This window comes from Vipera ursinii (assembly GCF_947247035.1).
Source record: "Vipera ursinii genome assembly, chromosome: Z".
Classification (NCBI taxonomy): domain Eukaryota; kingdom Metazoa; phylum Chordata; class Lepidosauria; order Squamata; family Viperidae; genus Vipera; species Vipera ursinii.
Genome location: NC_139517.1, coordinates 23,149,227 through 23,173,758, shown reverse-complemented (window position 1 = coordinate 23,173,758; position 24,532 = coordinate 23,149,227). Strand labels below are relative to the sequence as shown.

The 24,532-nt window shown below is 38.8% G+C and overlaps 1 protein-coding gene across 1 annotated transcript; it reads right to left on the bottom strand.

Annotated features, from left to right (window-relative positions):
- Positions 1-20,968: 20,968 nt before the first annotated feature.
- LOC310649181 (olfactory receptor 14A16-like) lies at positions 20,969-21,766 on the bottom strand (the record flags this gene model as incomplete). The annotated part of the gene is made up of 1 exon (XM_083377487.1): positions 20,969-21,766. The coding sequence occupies exon 1, from the start codon at positions 21,716-21,718 to the stop codon at positions 20,969-20,971; it is 750 nt and encodes a 249-aa protein (XP_083233613.1). The 5' UTR covers positions 21,719-21,766.
- Positions 21,767-24,532: the final 2,766 nt, after the last annotated feature.

Below are 24,532 nucleotides of genomic sequence, written 5' to 3'. Positions count from 1 at the left end.
AAAACAAACAACAACCAGTTTCTTATTTTATGGATCATCTCTGTTAGACAGAGATCTCATTCCACATAAAGACAGTTGTTGTCATTCTATGTAAAGACAGGTTTGGGTTTTTTTTGGAGGGGGCGGAATGTTGGTTTTCTTACCTACAAACGTGAATTTTAATAAGTCTTAGGAAAGCAGGAAGAAAAACAAAGAAGAGCTTTTGAAGAAAAAGATAAATTAAAAGAAAACTTTAAAAAGGGGGAATAAGAATTATAGAAAAGCAAATCAAAAAATATATTTACTTACTGTACTGATTTAGATCTTTTGTCTGAACTTTATGTCATTAGATGTGCATTTTTATCTTTCATTCCTCCTTTAAAAGATGACTTTATATGTGGCTTCTGGTTTACGCACACAGCGCTTCCGGATGTGCAGGAACAGTCCACTTCCTGCTGTCCGTTCTTTCTCTTTCAGAGGACCCTAAAAAGGGTCAAAAATCACCCTAGAAGGGCGACTACCACAAGGAGGCCTTCCCTGCAATCGCGGAAGGGTGGCAGCCCTCCACTTGAATCTGGGACAACTCCTTTGGCCCAAGGAAGAAGAGACCAGCCATCGGACTTCCGGGTGGCAAGGCTCCACCGCCGGCAGCCATTCTGGCTGTCAGCCCCGTCGTCTCCGTAGAGCCACTGAAAACAGTGCCGATCAGCTGTTTTGACGGCTTGGAAGCCCGCTCCTCGGGAGAAGAGGAGGTGGTGAGCGTCCAGGTAGGGGTAGAGCTCTCTGGGGCCACCAGAGTTAAAATTCTGGCGGCTGAAGGATTGAGCCCCCCGAAGCCTGAGTTTGCTCCGGACTGCGGGACGCCTCTGCTCCGGGCTTTTTGGAGCAGAGCAGGGCGTAGCAACCATCCCTGCCAGCAAGAGAGAACTTTAGAGAACTTGGATGCAGGCAGAGCGATACAGGAGAATCAGGTGAAAGTGAATTTATGATCTTTAACTCAGTGGACTTTGTGGAGTTTGATACTTAAAAAGGATTTAAATTTGGAGGAATGGCAAAAAGGTATTAATAAATTTGTTTGGGCAGGGAAAAGGCCACAAGTTAAATTTAAGATTATGCAAGATAAGCGTGAAAGAGGTGGTCTTAAAATGCCTAATTTTAAATTATATTATGAAGCTGCTGCTTTGTCAGCGATAAGTAATTGGTTTAATTTAACACAAGCAAGATTACTAAATCTTGAGAGCCACGATTTGTTATTTGGATGGCATGCATACTTATTGTATGATAAGAAGGTGGATAATGTGTTCAAGATACATATTTTAAGGTATGCTCTGTTGCGAGTTTGGAAAGAGTACAGACACAAGTTAAATTATAAGATACCTATATGGGCAATACCGAAACACGCAATAGAAAATATAAATGTTGCGTTTAAACATGATGTGACTACATCTAAGGAAATTTTAAGTTTGGAAAAGGAATGTATGGCAATTAAAGCCATATAATATTTTAAAAGAAGAAAAGATTGTACAAACTTGGTTTCAGTATGGGCAATTACAGGCCAGGTGGAAGGAAGATCAGAAAATTGGTTTTTCAATGATTGATGAAAATTTGGTAAAGCAAATTAGAGATCAAGGTCAAGCACATATTAAAAAGATATATCTTGCATTGATAGAAATTGATTCAGAGACAGAACTTGTTAAGGACACCGCCCTGAGTCCTTCGGGAGAAGGGCGGTATAAAAATTCAATAAAACTGAAACTGAAACTAAACTGATAAAGTGGGCTCAGAATTTTCAAGAAGTTATTACAATGGATACTTGGGAAAAGATTTGGGTGAGAAATGTAAAATTTACACAGGCCCAAAATTTAAGAGAGAACTTTTATAAAATGTTTTATAGGTGGCACTTAGATCCTAAAAAAATAGCAAGTATGTATCCGACCTGCCAGCCCAAATGTTGGAGGTGTGGTTGTGAAGATGCAACATATTTTCATATATGGTGGATTACAATTTGGTGGAACATGCAAATAATATTCAAGAAAAGGATAAAGTTTTGTCCGCAATTGTTTTTACTGGGCATTATTACAGATACTACTGTCATGGACACTAAGTTGATGTTGAACTTAATCACGGCAGCGAGACTTTTAGTAGCACAATATTGGAAGAAGGAAGAACTGCCGACTATAGAAGAATGGACTTTAAAAGTTTCCAATCTGGCGGAAATGGCAAAGATTTCAGCGTAGTTGAAAGACCAGTCGAAACAGAGATATATTGTGGAGTGGAGAAGATGGATTGATCACATCCAGAATAAATATGGGACTAAAAAGTTTCACTTAGCATTTGAATAAATATTGATGTGATATATAAATTACTTGTAGTTATTTCATAAGAGTTAAAGTGCGATAGAATTTAATATTTTATTGTTGTTTGCATAAGGTAGATAATGATTGTTTTATTTTTATACCCTGTATTTAGCTCTGGGAAGTCGGGGAGGGGGGAGGGGGAGGGGAGGGAGGAGTTGGGGAGGTTTGGGGAGAGGGGAGGGGGTTGGGAGGGGTTTTGTCTTTTTAAAAAATGTATTGTAAAACTTTTCAATAAAAAAAGAAGAGACTGGCCATCAAGATGGCCGATCATTAAGCCGCTCCCTGCCGAAAGCCAAAAGCACTACCTAGCACAAAGAAGCAATCTGGAGGACCTTGGTGAGACTTTACCTTTTTTACTCCCTTAACTATTTTCCTGTGGGACTTTTCCTGAAAATTTCTTTCCCCACTTTTTGAGAAAACAGCAAATATTTATTTTGGGAACAAATCTTAAAGCCTTAAAGAAAATCAAGTAATTCAGCAAAGAAAGAGTAATTTTATCTGTATTTACTGAAGAGCTCCTATTTTTTGGTGGGGATCTAGTACCCTATTTCCTCTCTAAGCTGTGAATTAAAGAAAAAAAATAGGACTAATTTTACAAAAGTTTTATATTAATTTGGGGAAAAAAGAATTTTTTTTACATTGCATTGTATATGCTATTGGTGACATCTTTTGGCAAATCCTGGTACAGCAAGTAATTTTTTCTCAATATATATATATTGAGATGGTGTATTTGAATGAAAAGTTTGGATAAAACTTGTTCCTCTTCCACAACCTTTTCTAGACACCCTTTCCTCCAAGAGAGAGAAGACTCTGTTGTTACTATTAATATTAATGCCTGAGTCTATTTTTTAAAAAGTCTTTTTAAATGACCAGTGTCAGAATATTTTGTTCCATTCTATTACTTTAAGCTGAATTTAAGTGTTCCTTCCTTTAATTGTAATCTTTAGTTGTTTTTATTGCCTATTTTAAAAATCTCATTATTTATTATTATTATTATTATTATTATTATTATTATTATTATTATTAAAACAAAAGTATTTTTCTGTGAAAAGGATTCTTTATAATTAATTCAAAAATCTTACTTCAAGTTTATCTGTATCCTTAGTCTATTTGTAAATTTCTAAAATCAAAGTCTTTTTTAATTTCTTAAACTTGAAGTTGAAAGTATTCAAGGGAAACTCACCCTATGCTATCAAAATTGTCAGTCTAATAGCTGAAAGAAGTTAATAAATAATTCTTGAAAGTGATTAGAAAAGGAAGATTGCAAACTTAGTGTCCTTTCAAACATACTGACTATGATTTCAGCAAGATGAATATTTCCTTGTGTCCTAAGGCTCTAAGTCTGCTGGAACCACTACCTTGCAATCTGTTCATGAAGGACAGCTTATGAGTCATCTCTTTTCCTTGTCTGGAGAGATTCAAAGAGCACTATCAGGGCTATATATTAGCATTGATGATGTTACCTACTTTGGGCAATTGAACATCTACAAGAAAACGACCAAGCTCAGAAAACACCAAGGACCCCTTATTTCAGCCCTGAACTACAAGTACTCTCCTTTATTATTTCTTTTTCCGGAAATCTATTTATTGGGTTATTTTTTAACAATTAATGACTTTTTCCTTCCTTGAGCAGAAGGGATTTTTGAAACAACAGTAAAGATCTGTATGTAAGTAAAAATGATAAAAGCAAAACAAGCAAATGTTATTGTAAAAATAAATACTACTATTCTAGTTTAAATTACATATAAATCTGAGCAGGCAAGTTTAAGTAAAGGTGGGATTTCACAGTAAAATTGATTGATAATATTAGAGCAAAAAGGAGTAATGAAAGTTCCCATTGTGTTTAATACAGCATTGAGAAAGTTGACAATCCAATCGCTACAAATTATTTTGGTGCAAACCTTCCTATTCATTATAATCTCATATTGTAAAGGATTGCAAATGGCAACATACTGATTATATGCCATGACAGTAAGAAGAGAAATATCAGAGTCTACAAAAATACAAACACTTGTGTTATACATTCAGGATAAGAAATATGATTTATGTTCATAACTGAATTGAAAACAGCTTTGGGGACAATGACTGAAAGAGACCCTATGCCCTGAAAGGCTAAATTTGTCAGGAGGAAGTACATGGGGATGTGAAGATGGGTCTCCAAAATAAGTGCAGAAATAATTGGAAAGTTTTCTGCTAATGTAATTAAATATATGAACAAAAGTATCATTGCATACAGGAGCTGTAGTTCCCATGTATTTGAAAATTCCAAGAGAAAAAACACTGTAGTATCATTATCCATTTCTGGTCATAGATACGAGAACCTAGAAGTAAAGGGTTAGCATTGTACACACACACACACACACACACACACACACACAGAAACAAACAAACACATATTATAGACAGGAAAAATCAAGAAAATATTTGCTTATTTTCCTCCTTCATACAATTGTTACAGATTTTATGAGATTAGGTTTTTATATTCTGCTAATTCTTGCAACACTTTTATTCATCTTTCAAAAGTTGACATTACACATATCTTTCATTATTCATATTGATTTGAAAAGGTTTTATCAAGTCTTTTTGGCTTCTAAAGTTTGATAGTCTCCCAGGGGCCCTATCTATAAAAGATATTATATTTTTTCTAAATAGCTTGATATGTCCCAAATGTAATTCTGTGTTAAAATGCAAGCACAATCAGAGCTGAAACAGATGTCAAACTATTTTGGTAAATATTATTATCCAATAGATAATTTTATTATGAAATAAAGGAGTTCTATCGTGTAAACACTTAGCAGATATCAGTACTCACAAGAAGTTATATTTGCTTTGTACTGTGATTATGACAATTAGTGCTATGGTAAAGAACTAATTGTAAATCTATCTTGCCTTCCTCACAGCTTTCATATATTTTAAAAGGCTAATAATGTAAAGGATAAAAATTACAAATTACAAATTAACTTGTACTGTCCTATTGACATTGTTTATTTTTTACTGTTGCCATACTATTACAAATATTTCTATAATTCTCTAGTGTTTTCCCCCCAATGGTCAATATAACCAATACTCTTTAAAAATGGTGCTGTTATTCTAGACATCACAATGGATTCAAGAAAAGTATAATTTATCCATTTTTGAAAAAGTAGTCAGTCAGGACTGAGCTGAAAGCATAAAGTTCTATATTTTTATTTCTTTTTATTTTGTCTGTCAATTAGAAATGACAATTTTTCTCCCATTTGATACAGATTTCACAATATTTTAAAATTTTTATGCACATGTTCATACATTATTGTAAAATAATTCAGTTAAATGTTTAGTTGATTTTTATTAATTCAGTTAACTACTTTTATATATGTTTTCTATTATTTTTTAAATTTCTTTCTGTACTAAAGATTTATGTTATTGAATTATTGATTAACCCAGTCTCCACGTTGTTTTTTAAATGTTTAATTGAAAAATTAGAAAACTAATAAAATATTATATTAAAAAAGACCATGGGAGGAAGAAAGATGAAAAGAAAGTAGTAAACAGTGAAGAGATTTACTTACATCCCAATTAATTCCACTCAGCACAATTTTTAATTTCAGTGTTTCATGAAGAAATTAGCCATTTTGTTCACTAAGCACTTGTAGTCTTTCTTTGAAAGCTACCATGCAATTGTATGTTGCTTTTCTAATCAATGAGGAATTTAAAGGATTTCCTATGTATGAAGCAAATTTCATCAAGTCTCCTTTGTGTAATCAGAGACTTATTCCATTCCCCAGAGTTCATCATAGCTAATTGGAAATAGATCCACATTTTATTTTGTTTTGTTTTTACCAGATCTATACTTTGTTTCAGTGATAAGAAAGTTGGAAATAAATAATCTTGAGGATCTTTTACATGTATGTATATATGTATGTATGTATGAATGTATGTATGTTCTAACCTTTAGGCCACTGGCTCTTTCTTGCTTTGTTAGATGAGAAGCAAGGGAGATAAGTGTTTGTTAAGTATTCTAAATACTTAACAAACACTTAGCACATATCTCCCTTGCTTCTCAGGTAACAAAGCAAGAAAGAGCCAGTTGCCTAAAGGTTAGAACAATTGCCTAATGTGCAATCGGCCCAGGTTTGAATCTCAGAAGGGTATGGCTGACTGATGAGAACAAAAAAGTTTGAAATGGCCATTTCAGTCTCCCTTTAATTCTTTGTTAGCAATCCAAAAAAAATTACACATATATAAGCCAACAGGAAAGAACACACATTTGTCATCTGCTTCTGTCTTTTGGAAGGTAAAATTAAATAACAAAATAATCTATTTCCTATGTTAACATCTCTGCAATGAAATCAATAAAGGTAACAGGAAAGAAATGAGAAACATTTTTCTCAATGTAATATGTTTAATTTAGCTGATGCTAGAAAAAATAGTATCTTTTGTACATACTCTTGAAAACTATTTTGAATCTAACCATCTATTACAAGTAAACCACTTTAGATTAAACAATTCTTAAGAATGAAATATTCTTAATTTGGACTTTACTTTTACTGTTTGGACTGTTGTGTGTTTTGAAAAATAGATTATTTAGAATCTAGTTTTGTTGCACTTCAGTCTTTAAATAATTAAGATAGTATATACATAACAATATATGATGTTTTCCATGGTGAGCTTAACATCAATAACAACATTTATTAAAAAGGCTAAAATAATTTCTGGTGGTATTATCTGTACATTAAAATTTTGTTTAGTCACAATCTTTCACTTTTTCACATTCTGGACAAGCAATGGTCATGTATCCTAGCAAAAGATGTTACATATGTACAGAAGCGTAGTCAGTAACATATGCCTTTTTAAAAATATCAAACATACAAAGAAACAAAAATAAGTCCAAAATATCTGTATTACATCCAGAAATGCAAACTTTGCAACCAATATTTCTCATCCATAACTATGGCACCCTAAGGATACCTGCATATATGCAAATGCTTCTCTCAGATCAGTAATGCAGCAGGGATTGCTTTTTCCTTCCAGTAACATACACCTAAAACCAGTTTATTGCATTTGGCAATTGTACTAAAAAAAATCTCATTGTCAACCAATATAATTCATTTAATTTGAAATCAAGTGAAAGATTGATTTAAATTATTTTATTAAAACAAATAATGGCAATTCTTTTATAAGAAGTTGCCTCAAACAAAATGAGTTTCACATGCCTGCTCTAGATAGTTGAATGCTCCAAAGTAAATTCTAGACCAGGCCTGTACATTCAGCCTACCAAGCACCCTTGGACAGAGCACAGACTTTTTTTAAAAAAAAAGTAATAAAATCACCACCACTGCTTACCATGACCACAAGCTCCAACACTGTAGATGCTCCTCTAGTCACCAAATCATTGATTAGCCTACCAGCATTACTTTGCAGACCACAAAGATTTTTATTTTATCAGTGTGGGCCTTTCCCTTCTACAAGTTGCATAGATCTCTTCTAGATTTTAATACTTTAATTTAATAATTTAATTTGTATACCGCCCTTCTCCCGAAGGACTCAGGGCGGTGAACAGGGCAATACATAATAAAAAAAAACAGAATACAAAAATTGAAAAGCCATTAAACCATTATGCCCATAAAATTAATACATATTAAAATTAAAACTATTTATAAAAACCCAACCCCATCCCGTCAGACCAGGCCAGCTTGTTCGAAAAAGAAGGTTTTGAGATTGCACCGGAAGGAGCGAAGGTCGGGGGCCATCCAGAGCTCAACCGGTAAGTGGTTCCAAAGGTCTGGCGCGCCCACAGAGAACGCTCTCCCCCTGGGGGCCACCAATCGGCATTCTTTGATCGGCGGCACCCTGAGGACGCCCTCTCTGTGGGAGCGCACTGGACAGAGGGAAGTTGACGCCGGCCGCAGGTGTTGCCATAGGTAATCCGGACCCATGGCATGAAGGGCTTTGTAAGTCATCACTAACACCTTGAACTTCACCCGTAGAGCAACCGGTAACCAATGCAGCTCGCGGAGCAAAGATGTAACATGGGAGTATCGGGAAACCCCCAAGACAACTAGCGCGGCTGCATTCTGCACCAGTTGAAGTCTCTGGGTGGACCTCAAGGGCAGCCCCATGTAGAGAGCATTACAGTAGTCTAGACAAGAGGTCACAAGCACATGAGTGACTGTACGCAAGGCATCCCGGTCTAGATAGGGTCGCAACTGGCGCACCAGGCGAACCTGGGCAAAGGCCCCCCTAGTCACAGCTCCAATATGCTCTTCCAAAAAGAGCTGTGAATCTAGAAGGACCCCCAAGTTGCGAGCCCTATCTACGGGGGGGTAATAGCTCACCCCCCATGGCCAGAGATGGAATAATCGGAATTTCCCGGGATGCCGGCACGAACAGCCACTCAGTCTTGTCAGGGTTGAGTCGAAGCCTGTTCCTCCCCATCCAGACCCAGACCGCCTCCAGGCAACGGGACATCACGTCGAGGGCATCACTGGGGTGGTTTGGGGTTGAAATAAAAAGCTGGGTATCATCAGCATATTGATGATACCCAACTCCAAAACCACGAATGATCTCACCCAGCGGCTTCATGTAGATGTTGAACAGGAGAGGCGAGAGAACCGATCCCTGAGGAACTCCACAAGTGAGAGGTCTCTAGGTCGATCTCTGCCCCCCTGCCAACACCGACTGCGAGCGTCCCAGGAGGTAGGAGGAGAACCACTGGAGAACTGTGCCTCCCACTCCTAACCCCCTGAGATGTCGCAGCAGGATACCATGGTCGATGGTATCAAAAGCCGCTGAGAGGTCTAAAAGGACTAGGACACAGGAGCAGCCCCTGTCCTGAGCCTGCCAGAGATCATTCACCAGCGCGACCAATGCCGTCTCCGTGCTGTACCTGGGCCTGAAACCCGATTGGAACGGGTCTAGATAATCAGCTCCATCCAAGAACAAAGGGAGCTGTTGCGCCACCACGCTCTCAACAACCTTCGCCAGGAAGCAAAGGTTGGAGACCGGACGAAAGTTGTTTAATATTGCTGGGTCCAAGGCAGGCTTCTTGAGGAGGGATCTCACCACCGCCTCCTTCAAGGTGGCAGGAAAGCTACCCTCGCTCAAAGAAGTAATAATCACTGCCTGGAACCAGCCTTGTGTCCCATCCCGAGCCGCATAAATCAGCCAGGAGGGACACGGGTCCAACAAACACGTGTTGGAGCTCAGCTTCCCCATGATCTTGTCCACTTCTTCAGGAGTCACAGGGTCGAACTCTTCCCAGATTAAATCGACAAGGCTGTCCGTATCCTCATCGTCAGACTCTGCCCAGTCGGAGTCCAGACCGGTCCGGATCTGAGCGATTTTGTCCGACAGAAATTGACTAAACTCCTCGGCTCGACCCTGCAAGGGGTCCTCCCTCACCTCCCGATTAAGGAGAGAGCGAGTTACCCTAAACAGGGTGGCCGGGCGATTATCTATGGACACGATGAGAGTGGCGAAGTGGTTAGACCTCGCCACCCTCATCGCTGCGAAATAAGTTCTCGTAAATGACCTTAGTCGTAACCGGTCGGATTCGGATCGGCTGGATCTCCAACAGCTCTCTAGGCCCTGTCTCCGACGCTTCATCTCCCGGAGCTCCATGGAGCTCCATGGAGCCCATTGGGATCTGCGCCGGGTCAAGGGCCGCATGGGTACAACTTGGTCGAGTGCCTCTGTGGCTGCCCTTTCCCAGGCTTCCACTAGGGCATCGTTCCACTAGGGCATTTTCCTCTTGCCTTTCCGAGTTAACTCCTTGGTCTGTCATTTAACAAGAATTGACTTTGTAAGGAAGCATATTATCATTTGATGTATATTTAGCATATGTTCTACCTTTATTTACCAATTATATAATATTTGTATGCAATCCACATGGTGAGATTTGGGGCAACTTACAATAGAAAAAAATATATTTTTAAAATTATAAGATTAAAACATAAAAGCAGGGCTTTTTTTCTCATAGAGTGCTCAGTATGGCGTTCTGGCACCTTTTTTTGCACAAAAAAGCGCTTTTGCACAAGCTATGCTACTCCCTCTGTTGGCTTTCAAAAGCCAATAGGAATTGCTGCTGAGCACGCCAAAAGACCTGGCCGGCAAACGTTGCACTGGCGAGTTGTCTGCAGCGAAGGCAGGAACTTTGCATCACTGCTCCCATAGCACCAGCTGTGCCAGCTCCAGCCCTGGGGGGCAGCCTGCCGCCAACACCCCTCGCACCCATGACCAGATTCACTTAACAACCATGTTACTATTTTAAGAACTGCAGTTATTCACTTAACAAATGTAATGAGAAAAGTCATAAAATGGAGTAAAACTCTCTTAACAAATATCTTACATAGCAACATAAATTTTGGGGGTCAGTTGTGTTCATAAGTTGAAGATTACCTGCATAGCTTGATATTGCTTTACCTTTGCTCTGATCTTAAGCAAATAATCAAACAAATAAACATATATGTCATATAGAAAATTAGGAACTAAAGACTGTTCTGACCATAAAGGACTGCCTATTACAGTTGTAAGACATAACAGCCATTATGTTATTAAAATATACAGCCTTTTTTACAATGATCTTTGTTATGTATGGGGTTTAAGCAGCAGCTCAGGAAAATACCACCGGGAGGTGCTGTACTGTTACTGGATTGGCTGGCTAGCTTTCAGCGGGAGATTCAGAAGAAGGGATTGGCCGGTAGTGTACCTGGCAAGGTATATAAGGGGTACAGGTAACCCCCTTGGTTCAGTACAGTCCTACCCACAATAAAGAGCTGTTGCTGTACTCATCAGCCTGCTGTCTTCCATGCGCTCCAGAACCCACTACATAATATTTTATTTTTATTTTTATTTTAATTCCATTTATATACCGCCCTTCTCTGAAGACTCAGGGCGGCTTTACAAACTTAGCAGTAGCCTTCATTCTATGTATATGCCTGCTTATTAGGGCTTTCACACACCCCAAGCGGCATTATTACAAAGTCAGCTTATTGCCCCCAACAATCTGGGTCCTCATTTTACCTACCTCGAAAGGATGGAAGGCTGAGTCAACCTTGAGCCTGGTGGGATGTGAACCTGCACTAATTGCAGGCAGCTGGTGTTACTTAAGGAGGCATTAGCCCACTGCTCCACCAAGGCTCTTTCGCTCCACCAAGGCTCTTTTAAATGGAAATTAAAATAAAATGGATATCCATTTATAATAGTGGCGATGAGGATGGGATGTTGCTTCACTCAGAGCTGAAATCGCTAGCTGAAGTCACTAGGCAAGGAGTATCTTCCTCCGATTTTCTTCTACTGAAGCAGCATCCACAGGATCAGACACAGCATGGCAAAACTCGGTCAGATCTGCAAATTTGACGTCAGCCATCTCAAACACTGGGAATCGAATATGGACCAGGTTGAAGGAAACCTACTGGTCAACCAGATCACTGAAGACCGCTTGAAAGCGGTGGCCCTGCTGTGCATCAGTGGGCCTGCCATTTACAATACAGTCATTGGGTTGTGCTCACCGACAGCTATCGGAACTCTTCCCTATAGCAATCTTATGGCTAAACTAAACAGGCACTTCATGCCATGGAGGCCCAAAATGTTCTGGCACTTCCGGTTCATCCAGCAGATCCAGCTACCTGGTGAACTGATGGCCGACTTTATAGTGGCCGTGTGACAGGCCGCCTGTCTCTGTAAGTTTCCCGATTTAGAAGAGTGGCTTCACAACTGGATCGTTTTCGGTCTAAGCGAGCAGCGGCTGTGACAGAAATTGCTCACAAAGCCTACAATGAGCCTGCAAGAGGTTCTGGACAAGGTCCTGGCATACAAGGTGGCCAGCGGCTCAGGCCAGACCACCCACCAACACAGCAGCAGCTCTGGAGGATCAGTCCACCATGAGAGCATTGCATACGGTGGAACAGATGAAGATGAAGCAGATGAAATTGACGTGGTACACCAGAGGCCGAACAATCGACAAATTTAACAGCGTGGAGACCAAGGGGCCCATTGGCAGCCAATGCCATCACGAAAATACACCAGAGGGAACAGCGCTGAAGCTACCTCTGGAGGTAGAGCAACCAGTCCCAAGTGTGCTGGCTGCGGAGGAAACTATGAGAGGGCTGCCTGCAGATTCCTCTTGGCTAAGTGCCAGGTGCAGAAAAACAGGCCACATCACAGTGGTCTGTCGGAGTCATTCCTGGGATGAGGATGCGTCACTGAAGGGTACTGGGAAACCCCAAGTCACCACCTCCAATTCCTTTGTGAGTCTGAGAGCCATATCCCACACTGGGGTCCATCGGCTGCTCACCCCCAAAATTAAATTAGAGGTCCTTTTGCAAGGCATGCCTTGCAAGATGGAGCTTGACTCTGGTTCCGCCATCTCTATAATTTCTTACAAGACGTTTAAACTTTTGTGCGGCCAGAGCAAGTGGTAGGCATAATTAAGACCTACCAATCTAAAACTAACTGATTTTCAAAATGCACCCATTAAAATTAAGGGAGAGGCCACCCTGTCGGTGGGGTTCAGGGAATTCTGTGGGCACTTGGATGTCCTAGTAGTCAAGGGCTGGAGGACTAGCCTAGTGGGACTGGACTGGTTTGGGGGTCTGGGCATAGGGATCTCAGGGATCCATAGCACCCAGGCCAAGAGCCTCGAATCTGTCTGCAAAACATTTCCAGAAGTATTTGATGGCAAGCTAGGAAGGTACACCGGGCCACCCATTAAATTCAAACTGAACCCCAACATCTTGCCTGTAAGAATTAAACCCCAGAGAGTCCCCTTCACTCTCAAACACAAAATTGAGATTGAATTAGATAGGCTAGTGGAGCAAGGAGTGTTAGAACCAGTAGAAGGGGAGAGTGGGAGACCCCTATAGTTATCCCACTAAAGGCTAATGGGGAGGTGAGAATCTGTGCCGACTATAAGTGCTCGGTGAACCGGGCCCTTAATCCACACGCTTACCGATGGTCAGCCACGTTCTTGCCTCTCTCCAGGGCAGCGCCATCTTTGCGAAGCTGGATCTCATGCAGGCATACCAGCAGCTCCCAGTTACCAGGGAGATGGCAGACGCTCAAACCATAGTAATGCATAGCGGAGCTTTCAGAATTAACTGTTTGCAGTTTGGTGTCTCTGTAGCTCCAGGGATTTTTCAGGATGTGATGGAGAAGACCCTGAAGGGCATTCTGGGAGTATGCCCTTACTTTGACGATGTCCTCATTGCTGGGAATACTGAGGAGCTACTGGCTGAGAGACTGCAGGCTGTTTTAAGCAGGTTCTGCTCTGCAGGGCTCAAACTCAAAAAAGACAAGTGTAGCATTGGGGTGGCATCCACAGAATTCTTAGGGTTCAAGATTGATGCCAAAGGAATCCACTCTGCAGAATCCAAGGTAAGGGCAATCAAAATGGCCCCTACCCCCACAAACAAGGGGGAACTGCAAGCATTCCTGGGGCTCCTGAATTTCTATCATTCATTCCTCACACACAAAGTAGCCATAGCTGAGCCTCTGCTCAGGTTCCTAGACAAGCAAGCTGCATGGAACTGGACCAAGGTCCACAACAAGATTTTTAAAAATCTAAAGGAATTACTGTGTAGTAATTCCACTGTCACCCATTTCATAGAGTCAAAGTCCATTTGCATTGCTTGCGATGCATCTCCCTATGGAGTGGGTGCAGTACTGAGCCACCTAAAAGAGAATGGGGAACAGGTGCCCATTGCATACTACTCCTGTATATTGTCAGCGGCAGAAAGGAATTATGCCCAGATTGACAAGAAAGCCCTAGCTATAGTGGCCGGGGTCAAAAAATCCCATGACTATCTCTATGGCAGGGAATTCACCATATTCATGGATCATAAGCCTCTATTGGGTTGTTCACAACAGACAAACAGACCCCACAAATTCTGTTGTCTAGGATGCTCAGGTGGTCCATATTCCTATCTGCATACACTTACAAGCTGATTCACAAACCTGGTAAAGATATAGGCCATGCAGACAGGTTAAGCAGGTTACCCCTAGCAAATTCAGGACCTGATCTAGTACCTGCAGCCAAAATACTGACCATCCAGGACCTACCCGAGTGCCCCCTACAGGCAAAAGACATAGCTGCTGAAACAACAGCAGACAGAATTCTTAGCAGAGAATGGGTAGTCACAGGGTGGCAAGAAAAGAGTCCATGCCCGGAATTCCAGGCTTAGAAGATACAAACTGTATGCTCACAAGGGATGCATTTTGTGGGGGAATAGGGTCATTATTCCTGAAACACTGAGGGACAGAGTCATTAAGTCACTACACAATGGACACCTGGGAATAGTCCCGATGAAATCATAAGCTAGAAGCTACCTGTGGTGGCCAGGTCTGGATAAGGCCATAGAGGAGCAGGTTAATAGCTGCTATGACTGCCAAAGGTCCAGACTGGAGATGCCCCATGCACCTGTACACAAATGGGAGGCCACGCACACCCCATGGTCCAGAGTCCACATTGATTATGTTGGTCCTTTCCAAGGACAGCTGTTTCTAGTGGTGGTAGACAGCCATTCCAAATGGCTAGTGGTGATACCAGTCAATAGCATGACCATGGCCAAAACAATCCAAGTGCTCAGGGGGCTCTTTGCTACACATGGCCTCCCTGAGGTATTGGTCTCAGACAATGGGCCTCAATTCATCTCTGCTGAATTCCAGGCATTCACCAAGGCCAACTTGATTATGCATGTCACAGCTGCGCCCTTCCACCCGTCGACTGTTGGATTAGCAGACCGCATGGTACGAATGATCAAAGACGCATTGAGGTGCATCATCAGTGGCAACTGGCATCAAAGGTTGGCACAATTCCTGTTAGCACAACACACCACACCTTGCACAGCCATGGGGAAGAGCCCAGCGGAACTTCATTGGGGCAGGCACCTTATCACCAAATTGGACAGGCTAAACCCAGACAGAGTGGCTGCGGAGACTGAGCAACCCAAGCTCTCTAAAGAATTTCACACCAATGACCTGGTTTGGGCAAGGAACTACAAGCTGGGACATGCATGGTGGTTGACAGAACTTGTCCTATGTTGTAGAGGTGGAGGGAGACCGTCAGATCAGATGACACATAGACCAAATCAGGAAGTGGGTTCCTGAAGGGTCACAGATCTATCAACCCCAACAACCGACAACAACAGGACTGGAGGAGAGTAGGTTCATAGAACAACAGGCCCAGGACTAGCATGACAGTGTGTGTGCTAGGGCTGACCCTGGAATGGGTCAACCAGGAACACTAAGCCAGGACTCAACCACTGACTCTGCTGTCCCAGATGAATGGCAAACTCTGAGACATTCATTCAGGGCTTACAGGCCACCTGCCTATCTCACAGACTATGTACAATCTTGAGGGGGGGCAGGGCCTAGAGTCAAGTCAGGGTTTGCCATTAACCATTGTAACTGCTGGAAATTTTGGTGCATGATGTTTGTATATTGTTTGTTCTTTAAGGGGGAAGGGGCTGTTGCTGTACTCATCTGCCTGCTGTCTTCCATGCAGTCGAGAACCCACTACATAATAATCTTTAAGCAAGCTAATGGCTTACTATGGGCATAGTTTTGCCAGAAAATGGAACAAAGTACTTGTTTTTGGCAAAACTGTCCTAAAACATGGTCGCATGATTGCTGGATGATGTAAATGTCCATTTAGGCAACTATGTTGCCAATGACCAAAGCACAGTCATGTGACCACAAGGTGTGACCTTCAGAACATTGGATCCAGATTGTAAGTCCCCTTTTTTGATGGGGTCATAGGTCAAGGAGTGCCTGTATGCTAGGGCTTTGCTCAGAAATAATGAGATGGCCTTTGATCACAAAATTTTGAAGCTGTCACCTTGACATTTTGCACATACAGAAAAGCACACTGTGGGTGAGGTCCATTTCTTTGAGGATGAAAATGTACATGAACTTGACTTTAGAGAAGCAAACAATTAACCGAACAGCCATAACACAAATGTTCAATTTATATCAGTGTTGTTCAAGCTTGGCGACTTAAGATATTTGAACTTCAACTTCCAGAATTTCCCAGCTAGCCAGGACACTGATTTACATAATCATATTGACAAGGCAGCTCTTCTGCAACTTAAGAAAATATTGGAAGCATAATCCCTAAAATCTCTAAAGCCCCTATAAAACAAAGAAATCTGTGCAGTTAAAAAATAGTTTTTCTACCTGCTAAGTAAAAAAGAAGAAATGACTGTCTCCTACTTTGATGTTCACTAATATTTCATTCAGACTTGTGTGTTATGTGATAAAAATGATGATTTAGACATATTTTAAATTGTTTATTATTATCTTTTCTTTTTTCCATATCTGTTTAATTAAATAAAAAATAAATGTGATTCATTAAAGTAATATTGACAACTTAAAAAAAGATGTATAGATGTGAGAACTGAGAAAGAAAATTTGGGAAGATCAAGAACCAAGAAATGCATTAAATTTACTTCTAATTCAGGGAATCAGAAGAAAAAGAAATGTACATTTAAACTAGGCATATACCCACATCTATATTTTATAGTACACAAATAAAATTCTAAAATTATTTCCAATTGCTTTGGAATTCATCAATGACAATATGTTGTTGTTGTTGTTAGCTGCAAAGTCGTGTCCGACCCATCGCGACCCTATGGACAACATTCCTCCAGGCCTTCCTGTCCTCTACCATCTTCTGGAGTCCATTTAAACTCACACCTACTGCTTCAGTGACTCCATCCAGCCATCTCATTCTTTGTCGTCCCCTTCTTCTATTGTCCTCAATCTTTCCCAGCATTAGGCTCTTCTCCAGTGAGTCCTTCCTTCTCATTAGGTGGCCAAAGTATTTGAGTTTTAGCTTCAGGATCTGGCCTTCTAAAGAGCAGTCAGGGTTGATCTCCTCTAGGACTGACCGGTTTGATCACCTTGCAGTCCAAGGGACTCGCAAGAGTCCCCAGCACCATAGTTCAAAGGCCTCAATTCTTTGGCACTCAGCCTTTCTTATGGTCCAAGTCTAAGTGTATTCTGAGTAACATAATGTGAATTGTGTACACTTTGCTTTGGGTTATGTGTCTCTGAGGGAGGAGGAACTGAAAAACAGCTGTCAAAAACATGTCATGCTGATATTCAACTGCCTCATCCCAGGGATGCATTTGGGAAATTGGTGGGAATATTTCAGTTTATTGATCTAGCTTATTGTTGCATTTTTCCCTCAGTATTAGTTATGATTCTTTTTTGCTTAGTTTTTGAAAATCATCTTATTAAAGATAGACATATTTGTACATACAAGAACCAGACTTCTTTTGAATTTAGAAGCCACCATCTCCTTTTCAGTGCTAATATGCAAGTAAATATACTGTATGGTTAAAAAAAATGTAAGAGTGGTGTTTTTCTGTAATTACTCCTCTACTTTGTTTATTTAACAAGAGGGGAGAAAAATTAGCTGGTTATTTAAGGCACCATTTATTTCCAATAGCTTCTGCCCATTTAGTAAGATCCAGAAGAAAGGGAGTATTTCATTTAAATCACCCCCATCTAATTGGACCGTGGAAGTATGCCTTATTTCTTGTGGTAACTTCCCCATGCAACATAATCTGCCCAGAATTCATATGGTTCCCATCTCAAAGACCTTCCAAAAAACATTGAAAACTTGGTTATTTTCCCAGTTCTAATGATAGAGTGGTTGGTAAGCTCCTGTAAGATTTTGTGCTGTTTTTGTTGTTTTTCCCTTTTTAGATTCACATAATGTATTCTTTTATTTCATTTTTCTTAATACCCAGAGACATTGGGAGAGGAAGGAAGGAAGGAAGCAAGCAAGCAAGCTTTTTCTTCTGGCAAGAGCTGATTCTATCATTTATAAGATGTGAGATATATACCCCAAATTTTCATTTCAAATGGAAAGTCTTTCACCAAATTTTGCATTTTTTACATTTTCTTTTTTTATTGAAAAGTTTTTCAATACATTTTATCTTTAACAACCCCTCTCCACCCACCCCCTTCCCAGCCCCACCCAACCCTCACCCCTCCCCTTCCCCCCTCCCCTTCCCCTTCCCCGACTTCCCAGAGCTAAATACAAGGTATAAAAGTAAAAACAATCATAAACAACCATATGCTAACATCAATGAACTATTAAGTCTATCACACTTTAGCTCTTATAAAGTGACTACAAGCCATACAAATATCACATCAATACTTATTCAAATGCTAAGTGAAACTTTTTAGTCCCATATTTATTCTGGATATAATCAATCCATTTTTTCCACTCCGTAATATAACGTTGTTGCGAGTGGTCTTTCAAATACGCCGAAATCTTTGCCATTTCCGCCAGGTTAGAAACTTTTAAAGTCCATTCTTCTATAGTCGGCAATTCCTCCTTATTCCAATATTGACCTACTAAAAGTCTTGCTGCCGTAATTAAGTTCAACATCAACTTAGTGTCCACAACAGTAGTATCAGTAATTATACCCAGTAAAAACAATTGCGGACAAAACTTTATCCTTTTCTTAAATATCTTCTGCATATTCCACCAGATTTTAATCCAAAATGCTTTAACCTTTTTACAGGTCCACCATATGTGAAAGTACGTTGCATCTTCGCCACCACTCCTCCAACATTTAGGCTGATAATTCGGATACATACTTGCAAGCTTTTTAGGATCTAAATGCCACCTATAAAACATTTTATAAAAGTTCTCTCTTAAATTTTGAGCTTGCGTAAATTTTACGTTTCTCACCCAGATCTTTTCCCAAGTATCCATTGTAATAACTTCTTGAATATTCTGAGCCCATTTTATCATGCAATCTTTAACAAGTTCTGTTTCTGAGTCAATTTCTATCAATGCAAGATCTATCCGTTTGATATGTGCTGGACCCTGATTTCTAATTTGCTTTACCAGATTTTCATCAGTCATTGAAAAACCAATTTTCTGATCTTCTTTCCACCTGGCCTGTAGTTGCCCATATTGAAACCAGGTTTGAACAATCTTCTCTTCTCTTAAAAAGTTATACGGCTTTAAACACCATACATTCCTTTTTAGGCTTAAGATTTCCTTATATGTAATCACATCATGTTTAAACCCAACATTTATGTTTTCTATTGCGTGTTTTGGTATTTCCCATAAAGGTATTTTGTATTTTAACTTATGTCTATACTTTTTCCAAACTCGCAACAAAGCATGTCTTAAAATGTGCACCTTAAACACATTATCTACCTTCTTATCATACAACAAATATGCATGCCAACCAAATAACAAGTCGTGGCCTTCAAGATTTAATAATCTCCCTTGTGTTAAATTAATCCAATCACTTATCGCTGACAAAGCAGCAGCTTCATAGTATAGTTTAAAGTTGGGCATTTTAAGACCACCTCTTTCATGCGTATCCTGCATAATCTTAAATTTAACTCGTGGCCTTTTCTCTGCCCATACAAATGTATTGATACTCTTTTGCCATTCCTCCAAGTTTGAGTCCTTTTTAAGAATGGGTATCATTTGAAATAAGAACAGAAATTTCGGCAAAACATTCATTTTCACTGCTGCGATTCTTCCCAGTAATGACAATTGTAACTTTTTCCAGCTGTCCAATTCTTTTTGAACTTTACCCCATAGCTTTTCATAATTATTTTTATATAACTTTGCATTTGAGGGTGACAAATAAACCCCCAAATATTTAACCCTTTTAACAATTTCAAATCCAGTTAACCCTTCTAAGACAGCCTTTTGTAATACTGTCATGTTTTTAGCCAATATTTTAGTTTTTTGTACATTAACCTTAAATCCAGAAACTTTCCCATATTGCATTATTATCTCCATCAGGTCCACAACAGAGTTTTCTGGCTGGGTCACCGTAACAACCAGATCATCTGCAAACACCCTCAATCTATAATCCTGATCTCTTATTTGAATTCCCTTAATTTTTTTCCGAATTCCGTATTTTAATCAATAATATCTCCAATGTTAAAACAAATAATAGAGGTGATAACGGACACCCTTGCCTTGTGCCCTTTTCAATATTACATACTTCAGTCAAACTATTATTTACAATTATACGGGCTGTTTGCTTTTGATATAATGCCCTAATTGGCTGTAAAAATTTATCCACAAAGTTCATTTTATCTAATACTTTCATCAAGAATTGCCAATCCAGTTGGTCAAAGGCTTTTTCAGCGTCCAAAAAGATCAGCGCTGCAGGGATCTGGTTGTTCCTTTCCAAAAATTCCAACAAATCAACTATATGCCTCACATTATTTTTCATTTGTCTACCACTAATAAACCCAGTTTGGTCACCATGAATTATCTGTTGCAGTACCCTCATTAATCTATTAGCTAAGACCTTAGCAAATATCTTGTAGTCCATATTCAAAAGTGATATTGGTCTATAATTTCTTGCTTGAGTGACATCCTGATCTTCCTTCGGGATCAAAGCATTTTTTACATTTTCTGTGTAGAAATAAACAGCTGACATTTTTTTTTTCATTCAGGGAACATACATGCAAACAGCATAGAAAAAAATCAGAATATGACTAATGTTACAGGAGCTAGAAATTGAAAATTCAGTATAATACATTTTATTATTTATAACAAAAAGATAATCACATACACAAGGTTGGGTAGAATATTCTGATAAAACAAGGAAATCATTTTCCTAAACCATTAAGAACAAATCTGCAAGTTGTATCTGAAACTACCAACCTTTGTATAAATTCCAAAAGGCATTTTGAAACTCTTTATTTCTCATGCTGTAAATAAATGGATTTAGGACAGGAGGAAGGATTGCATATATCACCACAAAAAATAATTCAAGATCAGATGAAATATTATTGGGTGGTCTTATATAAACAAAGAGTCCAGTGAACAACATCAAAGAGAAAACAATGAGATGAGGGAGGCAAGTGTGAATGGCCTTTTTCTGTCCATGTACAGAAGGAATTTTGAGCACTGCGGCCAAAATCCACACATATGTTGCAACAACAAAAATAAAACATCCAAATATTATCATACCACAAAAGGCAAGTAATCCAACTTCAACTAGATATGAATCAGAGCAAGAGATTTTAAGCAATTTCGGAATTTCACAGAAAAATTGATCAATCTTATTGGAACAAAACCTTATTGAAAAAGTGCCACTTGTGTGCAACACTGCATAAAGCAGACTAACAGTCCACACAACAGCTGTCATCTGAATACAGGCTTCTTTGTTCATAATTGTCTCATATTTCAGAGGATTACAAATTGCAACATAGCGATCATAAGCCATTACTGTTAAAAGGAAGTATTCAGAGGCTTCAAAAAACAGAAAGAAAAAAACTTGAGCAATGCATTCAGAATAAGAAATAAACCTGCTATTCATGAGTAAATTAGTTAGAGATTTAGGTACAATGACTGAAATGGAACCAATATCCATCAGAGCCAAATTCATTAAGAAGAAATACATTGGAGAATGCAAATGATGATTCGTGATGACTACAATAACAATGAAAAGATTGCCAGCAAGGGACACTATGTATATTATTAGGAACAGGGAACCATGAAAAACCTGAAATTGATAGACTTCAGAAACCTCCAGGAGCAAGAATCCAGTAGGGCTGGTAAGATTTGGCATGCTGTGTGGAAATTTAAAGTGTATAATTATCTGTGGGAGGAAAAAAAAATATTTGCAGATAATTAATATTTAATTTAATTTAATTTATTAATATTTCTATACCGCCCTTCTCCCGAAGGACTCAGGGCGGTGTACAGTGTAATATGTAGAGATGATTTCCATTGCTGGAAAGTTTTGTGCAAATGTATTCAGTTCATATTGATCTTTGAAAACTGAAGAATAGACAAGAATGGGGATCATAATTTCATATATTTATTTTCTTAGCATTCATATTGTTAAGTCTGATAAAATTTCAGAAGGCAGAATTTAACTACAATAAACCATTAAAATGTTTCTGTAATTGAAGTCATTTATCATCCAGTCCTCCCATCATCAGCATGAAACACAAATATAGATGAGGTGTCCAATAGAGTGACTTAACTTGCTATCCAATCCTGTCAGCTCTAGTTTTTCATAGTAGCTTTTTTTTCCTGATTCAAAATGAAAAGGGTCCATTTTATCTCTTAAAATGGCAAAAGTAAATTGTCTAACTACTCTAATAAAAACAAATTTTAAGAACACTGTCCTATTTTATTCTACCTGATGTCCTTTTATTTAACTTGTAGTTAAAAACCTCAGAGTGGGAAAGAGCTGTGAGAAAGATAGGGTTTACATAAAGAAAGAGAATCTCTCTTAGAGAGTAGGATAGAAATTGATGTGAATGTAATAGCTATCTGAAATTGGAGGGACAAAGAAGAAGAAAAATTCTTAGCAAACTAAATAATTTTAGCTGTTGAAGAAACCCATTCCAGATTGAAGATCACTGAGAGGTAGAACAAGAAAAAAAAAATAAAAAGTGGGATCAAGCCACTTTCTCAGATAAAAGAGAATCCAAAACATAAAAAATTAACATTCCAGAAGCCATGGGAAATCACCAGATTGGTTCTTGATTAATGGAAAGAAACATGAGACATAGCTGTGTACATACTTAAATTTTAAAATGGGCACACTTGCTATAAAGTGGAAATGTTACTATCACAAGCAGGGAAATAATTAATTTCACAATGGAAGAACAATTAAAGTTACATACTGGTTTACTGTTTTAACTATACAGTATTGTCTTACTTAGGCATTCTCAGTTATCCAGGTCATGGTTTTCAAGAGACAACTGGACTTTCTTGGGTTTTTTTTTTTTTTTTGAAGATGTTTCACTTCTCATCCAGGAAGCTTTTTTAGCTCTGACTGGATTGTTTGGGGAGGGGGGGAATGGAAGGATTTATATTCCTTGTTAGACAACTGATCATCTGCATTCTTTTAGAGAGTCCATGAGGACACTTGTAGGTACACATTCATTTGCACCACTCATGTGACCTTGAGGACACAGATAATCTTCAAGTGGCCTCAAGGATTCTCTGAAAGAATGCAAAAGACCAGAGCTGAATGGATGAGAAGTGAAATGTCTTCATAGAAAAACAAGAAAGTCTAGTTGCCTTTTGAAAAAGCACCTTTGGGACTACTTAGAGAAAAGTTAGCAGTAGTGTATGGTGGGGTGGAAAGGAGGGGAAGTAAGACAATTATTTATCTGCTACATAGTTCTGGTTGTGAAAGTTAAGTTCATAGAACTTTATACTGTCATTAATAATGGACGGGGGGGACTGATTCACAAGAAGAATCTTTTCTCTGTGTATTATTTGTTCACTTCCTTTTCCACATAACTTTCTTACAGCATGTAAAACCTATTTACAGCATTTAAAAAGGAATTATTATAAACAAGATGTGAGATTCTTTAATCCTTCCAAGGATTCCTCAGTGAAAAATAATTGTGAAAGGCTAAATTTCTATAATTTCTCTGGTTTAGCTATTTGGAGATTATTTAGTCTTTCTACCCAGCATTTCCTCCTCCATCTCTAGGAGGATAGAAAGAAAATCTTAAGAATTTAACAAAGCTTTTTTGACCCTGATGCATAACACAAAGCTGTTATTCTATAGTCTTTCATGTGGAGAAACTTTTACATGAGAAAGTCTCTTCTGAAGCCAATAAGCCAAGTCAATAAAACTGATAAAAGAGCTGACTGGAAAAAAGCAAGTGATTCAATTGATTACATGGGAGAGGGTCTTTTGAAAAACAAAACAGATATTTGAGGGAAGGAGGGGAAAATTCCAAAGTAAGGAACTTGTCATACTCCCAATTATTATTGTCCACCAAACTGCATAAAGAAAAACATTCAAGAGAGAGAGACAAAGAGATTTCAGACATATATACAGCAGTTTTTGAAAAGTCTTACAAGATTTTTCATTTAAATTTCTGATCATTCTAGAAATATGAAGGATTAAACTGCTACTTTATGTAACACTTTTTTGCAGCAATAATGTACTCAAAAAGAATTATTTAATCCACAAAGGACTAATAAATACAAGATGTGGTAAACTTATAGCACTATATCTTTGCAATATAATGTGCAGAGTTAGACTCATGCCAGCAGTTTTTCATTGTCATAAGATACATGTTGTATATAAGTTTCTTTAGCAATAGTAAAAAAATAGTCAAAAAAAATCTTCTTTACTTACTATTTTACCACTTCAGATGTTGAGGGAACAGTGAAGTAGAAGAAACAAAAAAAGAGAAAAGTATACTGTGGAAAATATAAAGCTAGCTAGCTATAGATA